General features: G+C 54.0%; 1 protein-coding gene across 1 annotated transcript in view; it reads left to right on the plus strand.

Moving 5' to 3' along the window:
• The first annotated feature begins 2525 nt into the window (after positions 1 to 2525).
• Positions 2526 to 13401, plus strand: part of SRL (sarcalumenin) — a 33925-nt gene continuing 23049 nt past the window's right edge. Inside the window, exon 1 of the mRNA XM_007453479.1 lies at positions 2526 to 2593. Within this exon, the coding sequence (XP_007453541.1) occupies positions 2533 to 2593 (61 nt within the window). The 5' untranslated portion in view covers positions 2526 to 2532. The remainder of the gene's footprint in view (positions 2594 to 13401) is intronic.

A 13401-nucleotide genomic window follows, 5' to 3' on the forward strand; every position in this document is an offset into this window, starting at 1 on the left:
TGACCTTGGGTTAGGCAAAGAGTTCTTCAGTATGACACCAAAGGCATAATTCATGAAATAACAAATTGATCAATTGTACTTGGTAAAAATTAAGAACTTCTGCCATTTGAAAGACACATGTGAATGAAAAGCCACAGACTTGGAGAAACTATTTATGAATGATGTTTCTGATAAACAGCTTGTCTCCAGTGTATGTAAAGAACTCTTAAAACTCAATAAAAGAGGGGTCTTCCCTGGTGGCACAGTGGTTGAGAGTCCGCCTGCCGATGCAGGGGACGCGGGTTCGTGCCCCGGTCCGGGAGGATCCCGTGTGCCGCGGAGTGGCTGGGCCTGTAGGCTATGCCCGCTGAGCCTGCGCGTCTGCAGCCTGTGCTCCGCGGCGGGAGAGGCCATAACAGGCCCCATTTAGTGAAAGACTAGACTAGAAATCAATGTGACCGTCGGCATCAGGAGGTTATGTGGAATCTTGTCTGTCTTAAGTTGGACTTTGGATCCAAAAAAAAAAAAAAAAAAACCTCAATAAAAGAAAACCGGTAAAAAATAGGCAAAAGATTTGAACAGGCACTTCATCGAAGATGCACTGAAGAAGTGGATGACAGGGACTTCCCTGCTGGTCCAGTGGTTAGGACTCCATGCTTCTACTGCCGGGAGCCCGGGTTCAGTCCCTGGTTGGGGAACCTGCAAGCCGCGTGGTGCAGTAAAAAAAAACCAAAAGAGAAATGGATGACAGATATACACATGGAAAGATGCTTAATATCATTAGTCGTTAGGAAAATGCAAATTAAACCTACAGTGCAATATCACTACACACCTGTAAGGATGACTAAAATTTGAAAGACTGACCAAGTGCTGGCAAGGATGTGGAGGAAGTGGTGGTGGGAACGTAAAACGGTACAGTCATCTTAGAAAAGAAGTTAAGGGAGTGAGGGATAAATCAGGAGTTTGGGATCAACGTATACACATTACTATATATAAAATAGATAAGCAACAAGGACCTGCTGTATAGCACAAGGAACTATACTCAATACCTTGTAATAACCTAGAATGGAAAAGAATGTAAAAAAGAATATATATATATATATTTATATATATATATGTAACTGAATCACTTTGCTGTACACCTGAAACACAATATTGTAAATCAGCTATACTTCAATAAAAATTTAAAAAAAATAATTAATAAAAGAAAGAAAAAATTTAAACAGACACCTACCAGCCAATCCACTCCTAGGTATTTACCCAAGAGAAATGAAAGCATATGTCATAATGAATTGTACACGAACATTCATAGCAGCTTTATTGGTAATAGCCAAAACTTGGAAACCACCCAAAAGTTTCTCAATAGATGATGGATAACAAACTAGTCCATCCAGGCCATGGAATCAGGATCAAAAGGAGTGAACTATCCATACGTGCTGCAATGTGAAGAAATCTCAGCGTAATTATGCTATGTGAAATAAGCCAGATAAAAAGAGCACATATGGGGAGATTCCATTTATATCAAAATCTAGGAAATGCAAACAAACGTGCAGTGACAGGAAGCAGATCAGTGGTTGCCTGGGAAGGGGTAGGAGGGAGGGACATGAGGAAAATTCGGGAGTGAGGAATCTTCCTTATTTTCATGGTGGTTATGTACGTGTGTCAAAATGTATCGAATTCTACACTTTTAATAAGCTGTTTGCTGTGTGGCCGTTGTACCTCAATAAAGCCATTTAAAATGTGAAGCACATGAAAGATGCCAAACTGACTTTCGCCCTTTCCTCCACAGCCAACTGTCACCCCCACAGGGACCCCCCTCCCCAGCAGGACCAGCCAGTGCTACCCCTCCTAGAACTGGCTTTCAGGGGCCATCACATGCCCTCAGGAAAAGTGCAGTAAGTAGCACATAGCAGAGGCACGGCTGGAAAGGGATCTGTCCCTCCACTGTCTGACGGATCACACTCAGAGCATCCAGCGCACCTCCTCGCTCCCCTTTTTTCCTTCCCGTCAGCATGCTGTCTCTTCCAGAGACCTGGGAAGGTGAAGCTCCTCACCATCGACCTCACAGGTCAGGTCGTGGGGTTTCCTTAACTAACCATCGAGGCTCTCCCCTCCTGACCTTCGGGGAGGGGCTGAAACCTGTGTCAGTGGCTATTGAATAGGCCCTTCGTTCACAAAACTGAAGCATGTGAAGGTCACTGATTGCCCAGACTTCAGCTCAAGTTACTGCAGATGCTGGGAAGACTCGGTTCCTGAGTCCCAGACCTGACCCAAAGGACGCCCCACGTTTTCTCTGCTACCCCGCCCCGTGACCCCTGTCACGTGAGCCCAGGCAGCTAGGGGAGAGAATCCAGACCGGGACCTGCCTTCCGGGGTCGGTAGCTGGCGCAGCAGGGGCACAGCAGCCTCCTTGCAGCCTCTGGGATCTGAGCTGCTTGCCCATCATGTCCGTCCAGTTGCCCTAGTGACTGTGTGACCCTTCTCCCCCGCCCCGCGCTGCCACCCACCCTATAAATAGAGGCGAGGAGCAGCTGGGCTCTCTTGGCAGTCACGATGAAGGCGCTGGTCCTGCTCTGCTGCTTTGTGGCCTCGCTTCTGCTCCCAGGGCAAGCAGGTATGACCCCTGCCCTGTCAGCCAGGCCAGACTGCGACCCCCACGAGCCCCTGAGGTTTTATGTTTACCATGGGGTGGGATGATCGGGCGGGAGATGGAGGATAAGGCCTCCGTGATCCCTGGAGCTGATGGCAGACCTTTGCTCCCAGCCGGTCTCACCGAGAAGGCACAGGGTGTGGAGACCTGAGAGCACTTGGGGCTTTTGGGGAGGCCAGAGGGAGCGGAAGCCGTGACCCAAGAGGTGCAGGCAGGTGCAAGGCCTGGAGCAGGGGGCCAGGGCCAGAGACAAGGGCTGGCCAGTAGATGTTGTGGAAGAGAACCCCAAAAGTCAAGACTAGAGCCTCCTAGATGGACAGAAGTCTCCGATCTTGGAGGTGGAGGGGCCCCTGGAGGTCGTTGAGTTGACCCTCCCACCTGGTGGAGATCGCAGAGGCCTGGCTTTGCATGAGTGAGAGCGGGGTGGGGGGGCACGGCTTGGAAACAGTGGGACAGAGTGGGGGTCAGTTTGGGACAGGATTGGAGATAAAAGTTGGGGATCAGGCTGGAAACCAAATTGGACACAGTTCAGAGGAGGAATGGGACCCACTTGAGTGAAGCTGGGCTAGGCTGGGGGCTTCATTGGAAGGGGGCTGGGGCCTGCGTGCCGTGGTTTTCCTTTGGCATCTCAGCACTTTGTGTGGCAGAGGCAGTGGCTCTGGTTACGGCATGGGGGTTATTTATAGGCGTGGAAGGGGTACCCGAGCATTTTGCCACCTTTGTTCCCAAGACTCCTGGGGCTGAGTTCCTCTCAGGGATGCTCCAGGGGTGCTCTGGGGACCCCCCAGGAACCCGGAACTCCTGCTTTGCCTTTTCACGACGTCTGGCTTCATCTGCGCTGGGGATCGTGGGGCGTGGGAGCTTCTGTTTCTTGAGGTCCCAGACCCAGGCAGGAGAGCCTGCGGCAGGCAGGAGAAGCAGCCATTCCCTTGGGGGTTAGAGACCAAGGTGGGGGGCTCTGGCCTCGCATGTGCCACTGGGCCCTGCCCTTGTCTGCCCTTGAGTTAATTTGGGCTCCGTGGGGCTGCAGTGGCTGGGGTGGCGAGGATTCCAAGCGGCTGTCAGGCGGCTAAGTATGGAAACAGCCGTGTCATTTGATCCTGAGCCCGGGATCCACTGCCACCCTCTCCCCAGCTCCGCCTGGCCCCAGCTGCCACCTCACTCTGCTTCCACGCCGTTGCCCCAGGAACTTTTAGCCTTTTAGGGACATACTTTATCTTTCCTTCCACGAAGGGAACTGGACATCTGGAATGTTCCACAGGCCTCATTGGGGGATCTTGCTGTTGGGAAAGGAGGTGGGTGGGTGCTTTGTGCAAAAATCCTCTCTTTGCAGGCCCTTTCCTTCCCAAACTCTGCGGCGTGACCCTGACCTGGCTTCCGGGAAAGGGTTGTCCACCAGTGTGCGAGGTACCCGCCCTCCTCACCCCAGCTCAGGACTTGGGCTGTGCGTTCTTCCTGGCGGTGGGCTTTCTCACCCCTCCAGTTGCATATTGCACACCCCAAAGACTGCTTCCTCCTGCGATACGCGGGGGAGATTTCAGCCATAAGAGTGGCTTCCCCCCACCCGCATAATGACAGTCCTTCCTACTGGTTGACTTTCCCCTAAAATATGCCACCGGGTAAATGCCACTGTGCCCACAGGCAGCAGCTTTGGTCCTGAACTTCCCACCCCACTGCTGAATCCTCATTTCCATTCCCGTGTCACTCACCTCTCACCGGTGGCAGGCAGACTTCTCTCTAACTCCCCTTCCTGCTTCTTGGGGGGACCGTACAGAGCTGCCCTTCCTTCTCTTGTGCCCATGTTGCTCCCATGGCCCTCTGATCTGGGGTGATGGGCTCCACAGCCTCCCCCCGGAACCCTGATCCACCCTAGTCCTTTGTCTTGGGGTCCTCCTCTTTGTCTCAGGGACCTGGCCTGGGGACAAGCCTGCTCAAGGACAGAGGAGAACAGCCCCAAGAGGGTTTACTCAGTCTGCTCATTGTCCAGGTAAGGGAGCGAAAGCCAGAGGAAAGAGAGCCATGTTCAAGGTCAGACAGCAGTTCAGTGGCAGGCACACCCAGCCAGGGCTAGTCTTAGCCCACCTGGGAGTTTCTGTCCTCCCTCAGCTGCTCTCTCTCTGACAGGCCTCCTTGGACACCCTAGTCCCTCTGTCTGTGGGCGTGAGGCCACAGGAGGCTAGCTTCCCTCGGGATACAGGGCAAGACTGATGCCTTTGAACTTTGACTCCTCAGAGAGCATGTGGGGTGGGATGGAAGAGGGGCTGAGAAAACATTGCTTTGGGCTTAAGCTGCTGGCATTTGTTAGGCCAAATTTGGGACATCCTTGTTTCCCATTACCTGCTTGAGGCAGAGATGGGGGGATGGCAGGTGTTCTGAGTCTGCTCATCTGTTTCCTCCAGCCCAGCCCTGGTTTGCAGATTGCCCTGACATCCAATGGTGAGAGGTTGGTTCACACTGGGGCTACCCGGGCCCTCCATGAGCGATGGGGGTCTCTCAGGAACTCCTTCGTGACCCTTCCTCACCCACCCGGAAGGAGGCGGTTTTCATATACCCTCATCATGGCAGCTCAGATACCATGATCCACCGTGGGGAGGGCTCTGAGAAAAGGTCATGTGCTCAGGGGTCCTGGGGAGATAGCAGACCCCAGAAGCCTCTCCAGCCCTCCTGCAAGTTGTTTCCCCAGCAAGGTCCCCGACTCCTGGCTCAGTGCAGCTGGATGAGCCATAGGGAGCACGTGGTCCACCGTGTGAGGCACTAGTCTGGATTTGCTCAATGGATGCAGCCCTCAGATGTGGGCACCTTGCCTGGTGGCCTGTGGAACCAGTTTGGGAAATGCTGGCTTTGTCTCCCATCTGCATGTGACAGTGAAGCTCAGACAGCTAGTTCAAGGGCCAGAGCTGGAATTCTGGACCAGAAGGAGGTCCCGACAAGGCCGGTTGCATCCGCCTGGCCCTTTGGTGCTCGCTTAGGTGTGGTGGGCTGGGAAGGAGCCTAATCCCTATGGACACAGGAGAAAGATGGCTGGTCCTCCTTCAACGTGGTCTGAGGGGCCAGTACAGGGCATAGATATGATGCCTTCTGGCCTGGAACAAGGGTGGTGGCTGGGGGAGGGGGAACGGGTGGGGTCTGCCGCTGTGGGCTGCCCCTCCCCTACTCCAAATCCAATCTAAAGCTGGACTCACAACCCCTTACATTTAAATATTGCTCGAAGATAGTGTAGGTCACACCTGGCATGACCTTGCCAGAAAAACAAAAAAGACCAGGATCATAAAAGAACCAATTTTATTTATTTATTTTTTTAATTTTTTAAAATTTGTTTATTTATGGCTGTGTTGGGTCTTCGTTGCTGTGCGAGGGCTTTCTCTAGTTGCGGCAAATGGGGGCCACTCTTCATCGCAGTGCGCGGGCCTCTCACCATTGCGGCCTCTCTTGTTGCGGAGCACAGGCTCCAGACGCGCAGGCTCAGTAGTTGTGGCTCACGGGCCTAGTTGCTTTGCGGCATGTGGGATCTTCCCAGACCAGGGTTCGAACCCGTGTCCCCTGCATTGGCAGGCAGATTCTCAACCACTGCGCCACCAGGGAAGCCCAAGAACCAATTTTAAAAGTTCATCTGGGGTCCTTATGAATTTTGGTTTCTGGGAGACATCTGGATGGAGATAGTTAGCTTAGGAGGAAAGTCAGGTCTGGGGATCCAGAGATGAGATTTGTTTGAGTAAAGATGAGGGCGAGGCTGTGAGATTGCCAAGGAAGCTCTCACAGAGAAAGAGATTCAAGGACCGGTTCCTGGGGAGTGGGAAGAGGAAGACGATAAATGGATTTCAGGAAGATGGGATGAGATCCAGGCAGAGGTGTGACCTGACAGTGGAGCGGAAGGATGCTTCCTGGAGAGGCAGTAAGTCTCACGGAGAAGCCGTGGAAGGTGAGGTGTTAGCTTGGACACCAGGAAGCCGAGAACTGTCAACGAACAGCTCATGTTTTCAGTGAGGACAGGGAGGCAACACATTCACCCAGTGAGACTTTTAACATTAAGTCTGTGAAGGATAAATGACCCTAAGAGGAGGTGGCGGTGGGTGGGTTTGCCAGAGGAGGCTGTGTGTTTATGGGCTGGCAGGAGGGTGCAGAGGAACAGGAAAGGCTGATGAACACAGTGGATGGAGTGGCCTGGACGTCAGAGCTTGAGTGGGATGCACAGGTCCTAGGTGGGTCTGAGGGGACATGTCGTGGAGATGCCAGAGGGACACCATACACTCGAGGTCCACTCAGCAGCCCTAGTACCTGTCAGGGAGCTGCACTAGGGAGTGGGGATTCTGGTCTATACTGGGGATTGCTATGGAGTGGGGAGAGCCATGGAGGGGAAGGAACCAGCTGATCTGCCCAAGAACCCTGTGGGGTGGAAAGGGAGGCTGGTTGTCCCAAGATGTGTGGACTTGCACACCAGGGCCCAGACCAGAGCCTGGTCTCCAGTCCCGTCTGAGATGAGGCCAGGAGATGGCCAGTGAATCAGCATTTTAGTCACAGTGGATGTTGGTCTCTTGCTGTTGGTTTACCAGCCCCAAAATCCGAGCCCAGGCTCCACACCTGAGGTGTTCATTCCGCAGATGTGCACTGGGCCTGCACCCGAAAGCGCTGTGTTCAGACTCCGGTTAGATTACCTCAGTGGAAGCCGCTGGGGGGCACACAGCCCAGAGGCAGCTGGGCTCAGGTTTCCTCCAGGGTGTTTTCCTGGTGGCTGCAAGGCCTCCCTCTGTGGCTCCCTGGCCCATCGGCGGGACTCATTTTGGGCTGAGGGGACCCACGATCTGCTCTGGGAGGCCAGGCCCCTCTAAGACCACTCACCTGCCTCACCTGCCTTCTCAGGGGCCATCTGGACTCGGGAGCTAGAAGTCTGGCTTCAGACTCCTACCTCTGCCCTGTGGGGTTCCTTTTCTCCCTCTTGGTGGTTCCCTTCTCTCCCCCAACACTGGCCCTGCTCTGTCCCCCCATAAGACATGCCCTGAAACTTGTTCCAACAAGGGTCAATGGCTCAACACTTAGACTGTCACTTTCCCAAACCACTTGTTTCAAGAGAGTCAGAAGATTTTACCTTAAGGAATGCATCTCTAACATGGAATTTCTCATTGCTCTGGTGGGCAAGGTCTTACCCAGAGTCCCTAATCACGGCATTGAGGCAATAGATAGTCCATCGATTCCGAGTGCCAAGGGGTGAGCTGTAGAGCGGGGCTTTCTCTACTGGACCCTGAAGGAGGGAGGCAGGGAGTGCACTGGAGCCACGGCGGCCACAGCTGCAGAACTTGCTCAGTCCTCAGGAGGCCCCATCCTCTCTGCTCACCCCCAGCCTTTGTGACTTCAGCTGGAGGTGAAGCGGGTAGCATAATTCGGCAAATGGGATGGGTCAGTTTTAGCTGAGTTTCTGGAGACATCCATTTCCTGGTCTGTGTCACCTGTGCTGTGTCTTTCTCTGGGTTCAGGGACATCCTGTTCCATTTGGTTTCAGCCTCATCCCTCTCCAAATCCCCAAAGGAGGATTTGTTCAGAGTCAAGGTCCCAGGTACCCCTCTGCCCCGGGGACAAGCCTGCACTCTTTGTTTCCTTGTCCTCCCTCTCAGAGAGCTCCAGATCAGCCTGTCCTGAGCTGCCCATCCTCAGCGTGAGGGCCTTGGGCAGCGGAATCTGCTTTTAAAATGCCTGAGCTCTTAGGTCAGCTGTTCACAGCCCCAGGCAGGGCCTACAGTAGCTACCTCTCTACTCTCCAGCTCTTTCCCGGCTGGGCTGGTGTGGAGGGGAGCCTGGTTGTGGGTGTGCCCAGAGGCCTGCTTCTGAAGACCAGGAGACCATGGGGCTGGCTGGCAGCCACTGCCTGGCCCCATCCCAGGAGCCCGTCTTTCCTGGGATTGTGTCATCGGGATGACAGAAAGGCACAGTCGCTGTTGCTCTGTCCAGCTCTCAGTCCAGGACCCAGAAGGATTTCGGGTGGGAGGTTGGCCCAGCTGGGGCAGGCTCCCCAGTTTCATTGCAAGGCTGTTAAGTGATCAGAAGAGGCTTTTCTCCTTTGGCCCTTGGGTGGGGGTGGGGGTGGGGGTGGGGGGGGGGAGAGATAGGCAGGCACAGCACAGAGAATTTTCAGGGCAGTGAAAATACTCTGTACGATATTATAATGAGAGATTCATGTCATCATACACTTGTTCAAATGCACAGAATGTACAAGAGTGAAGTGGGGGTGGGGTGGGCCCTCCCCCAGGGGTCCTTGTCTTTCGCAACCTGGAGAGCACTTGACCTCTAGCCCTCTGTCAACTCAGAGAGAGTGCTCAAGGGCACAGAATGAGCACAGGCTGTGTGGCCAGTCCTGGGGAGAGGAGGGCTCCTCAGAAGCAGAGGGTCCTGAAGAAATGGGTGATGTGGCCATCCCTGGGGAGCCCACCCTGGGTCGGGAACCAGGATGGACTTGTGACTTGGGGTGACAGGCAGTACGTGATCAGCAAGAGGCATGAGGGTGCAATGTGGATTTGGACGCAGCAGGAACAGAGGGGAGGAAGGGTGGGGCTGGTTAATCACACAAGGTGAGCACTTGATGGGAGAGGCCGGAAAGATGAGGCGGATGGGGTCCCTTCTCTGAAAGGCCCAGCTCTCCAGCCCCAAGGCCAGGCTGTGCCCATTGTGAGGTCCCAGCTGGCCACGCTGTGCAGGCAGGAATGGGCTATGGCTCTGCCCCCAGGAGCCACATTCTATTTAGGGTGATGACACGCACTGAAAAAAAAATAACTAACACCCCCGGCAGCTCTGGTTGGAGTTCAGAGGAGGGCTAGAAGGTTGGCCTCATGGAGGGGCAGGGTTTCAGCTACACTGGGAGGAAGGGGACCATTGCTGGACTGTCAGCTGCAAGAGGACAGGGCTGTGCATTTGTTTAATTTGCTCACCACTCCATTACCAACACTTAGCACGCACTGGGCTCACTGGAGGCACTTGACAATGTCTGATGAATGAGGATGCAGAGACAGTGGAGTATCTGAAGATGGTGATCAAAGCCAGGAGTGGGGGAGCTCGGAGCATTGCGCTGGCAGGGACGGGCTGACACCGGCTCTGGCTAGATTGTGGGGTTCCCATTTGGGGAGATCAGACCACCCTGATGGGTTGGAGCCCATTTGGAAGGGCCTTGAATGCCAAGCCAAGTGGCTCTCTCCCTAGCCCTCAGCATACTCTAGCCTCCTCCCCTTCCAGCGAGCCCCTCCCCTTCTCCTCCCTCTCAGGTATTTTTGGATCCTTCTAGAGTGGGGACTGCATTTTGAGCTCAAACAGGTGCAGGCAAAGTCTGGCCTGGAGTTCTGGGCCCGCAGGAATTGGGTTGCACTGGGAGATCAGCCCACAACCAGGCCAGGGGAGAGCCCTGGGGTTTGGGAGCAAACCCTCCCTCCCCCACCGGGTCGCTGCCAAAACTGCTGCTCCTGGTTCTCCTCCAAGTGGCCATTTATCTGCCTCCCATAGAATTTTCCCTAGATGGCAATAGGTGAGGACAAAGCCATCGCCTTGATCACTAGGTCTCTGAAGTGCATCTGATTCCATAGCTGCCTGCCCTGTACACCTGCGCTCACCAGAGAGGCTTTCAGCCACTGCTGGTTACTTGGTTTTTCCTGAATTTCCTTCTGCCCTTTGTTCCAAGGATCAGGTAACAGAAGATCGCTTATTTCTCTAGCTTATCCCAGGAGGTGAAGACACCAGGAATGCTGCCTGGGACCTGGGAAGGGGTCTGGACAAACTGGTGAGGGGTCACAGCCCTCGCAGTGGCCTGGGGGAGCCCATCCTGGCCTCAGGCTCCCAGCAGAAAGAGCCTGGGTCCCAGCTGTGACAGAAACAGAAGTCCTGTGGCGAATCCACCTCCTTCTCCTGTCTTTTCCTGCCTCAGTTTTGTTTTTGAGTGCATAGTTTAGGCCAGTGGCCTCTCCACCCAGAACCCCCTTCCCTGAGGCTGCCCACACGTGTGCCTGGGGTGGGGGTGGCATGCACTCTGGGACTTGAGGACAGAGCAAGCCCTGGCATTGTCACAATTCGCCACCAAGCCCCTTACCATCTCTGCACCTGTTTGCTTGCCCATAAAACAGGATAATAATACTTGCCCTATTTACAGCATGGGGTTGTTATATGACTAAAATAAGAAAATGGTTATTGGATGCTTGGGATGTTTTTCGATCTTAGACACTTTTTAAGGTTAAAAGGACTGTGACAATGAGTACAGGGTCTCGCTGTGGACAGTATTCCTGTAGCTTGACACCTGCCTCTGGTTTCCTCAAATATCATGAAACTTGGACAACTCGGGGAATCCATCAACACATCTGCCCCTTCTCAGCACTGTTAATATCCTTGGGATTCTCTGTCCTCAGAAAGCTTACAAACCAGGAGGGGAGGCTGTCCCCGCTCATGATAGGAGTAGGGAACCATATAAGGCAGATGTAATCAGGGGCTAAAAATAAGTAGTCAGAGCTTGCCGGGAGACGGGGAGCAGGGGACGGGGACGGGGCCCTGGGGCTGGTGAGCATGACCAAGTTAGCAAGAGAGGGGTCGGGAAGCTTTTGTAGGGCTGAGTTAGGTGTTGGTTCCTATATTATTTTCCTGGGGCTGCCATAACAAATGACTCCAAACTGGGTGGCTTCAAACAACAGAAATGTATTCTCTCCCAGTCTGGAGGCCAGAAGTCTGAAATCAAGGTGTGGGCAGGGCCGCGCTCCCTCTGGAGGCTCCTGGGGAGGATCCTTCCTGCCAGCTTCTGGTGGGTCTGCAGGCCTAGGCCTTCCTTGGCTGGTGGGTGCATCTCTCCAATCTGTGCCTCTGTCCTCACATGGCCTCTTTGTGTGTCTCCTCCTCTTTTTTTTTTTAATATATATATATATTTTAAATTAATTAATTTATTTTTGGCTGCGTTGGGTCTTCGTTGCTGCACACTGGCTTCCTCTAGTTGCAGAGAGCGGGGGCTATTCTTCGTTGAGGTGCGCGGGCTTCTCATTGCAGTGGCTTCTCTTGTTGCGAAGCGCGGGCTCTAGGAGCGCAGGCTCAGTAGTTGTGGCATATGGGCTCAGTTGCTCCTCAGCATGTGGGATCTTCCCAGACCAGGGCTCGAACCCGTGTCCCCTGCATTGGCAGGCGGATTGTTAACCACTGCACCACCAGGGAAGCCTTCTCCTCCTCTTATAAGAGCACCAGTCATTGGATTCAGGGCCCACCCTAATCCAGTATGACCTCATCTTGACTAATTACCTCTGCACAGACCCTATTTCCAAATCATATCACATCCTGAAGTTCCAGATGGGACGCCCTTCAACCACTACGTTTCCTTAGCCCTGGACCCAGGCTTCTGAGCAGTTGCTGGCTATGAACAGATTGTTCTCGTCTCTCTCCCAGGTGGTTGCACCTGTTTCCTTGGTCCTCTCTCGGGCCCCACTGCCTACGTGATTGCACCAGTGGCTAATCTGGAGCTCTGCTGACACTCCCTGGACAAGTGTGTTGAATGAATGGATGGACAGATGGCCAGGGGCAGGGGATTCCAGGAGCAGCACCTAGCCTAGTGGTGGTGCTGGGGAGGACAGTGGGGAGAATTTTCCAGGAATAGACACGTGCTGAGGGCAGGGGGTCTGGTTTCCGGCTGGTCGTGTGATGGGGAGAGTGGTGAGCTGAGAACCCAGAAACTCTCCTGGGGAGTGAGCGCCAGCACCCAGCCCCGCACTGTCTCCTACGTGCTCGGCAGGGGAGGAGGAGGATGCAGGCCCCTCCTACTACTCTGCAGACGCCACTTGGAGAAAGAACTTCCTGGTGACGCTCTGCTGCCATCCACGAGGGGTCCACCTCTCGGCTTCTGCCTTCCTACGCTCTCCTTGCCAGCAGGAGCCCCTAGCTGGAAGGTGTCTGGGTCTCATCACAGCGGAGTTAGGGGTCCCCAACCCAGAGACTGGGGTGTCGGCCAGCTCTGGGAGCTGGTGACTGTGGCTCTGTGGTGCTCTCTGTGGTTTGTCCTGGCTCTGGAGGAGCGCAGGGGTGGGGGCAGGTCACCAGGGGCCCCTCGTCTTTCCAGAAATGCTCACCAGTGAATCCAGTTTGCACCCAAAATGCCCTATCTCCCCTACCCCAGGAGGTCCTATGATGAGCCCCCAGGGTCCACATCCCTGCCTGGCACTGAAACTCTGTAGCCAGGAAGCAAGTTCTCTCTTCCTGCCTGCCCGCCGCCCCTCCAATTAGCTGCTATTTCTTTAAGGGGAGGATCTTCATATTTAGGAATCCAGATCGTGGTTATCACAGCAACCTCCTGAGCTGGTAAGGCAGATACTCCTAGGACCCTTGATCACAAAATAATAGGACTGGGCAGGTAAAGTGACCCCACCCATGGGTACTTCTCTGGTTCTGAATCTTGGTCCTGAATCTCCTGTCTTCTGGAACTTTGAACTTTCTGAGTTAAGGGAAGGCCTCATGTTTTGCCACCATCCATCCATCCATCCAATGGCTGTTCAGGTGCTGGGATACAAAAATCTCTGATAGACAGGAAACCAGATAAGTAAGTTATCTAGTTCATTAGATATTTATAGGTGCAGCTGAGAAAGAGACTAGAATGGAAAGAGGGGCAGGTGGGTTGGGAGGTAGCCTCACCAGGGTGGCCGGAAGGCCTGGCAGAGAAGCTGACCAGAAGCCAAGACTCAGGGAAGGAGCAGAGAGAGCTAGGCAGTTACGCGGGAGCATTCCCAGCAGAAAGCACAGCACAGGGAGGAAGGGGGGGCCTGACGCTCCCCGGAAGAGCG

The sequence above is a fragment of the Lipotes vexillifer genome, unplaced genomic scaffold (assembly GCF_000442215.2).
Source record: "Lipotes vexillifer unplaced genomic scaffold, Lipotes_vexillifer_v1.1 scaffold914, whole genome shotgun sequence".
In the NCBI taxonomy this organism is placed as follows: Eukaryota; Metazoa; Chordata; class Mammalia; order Artiodactyla; family Lipotidae; genus Lipotes; species Lipotes vexillifer.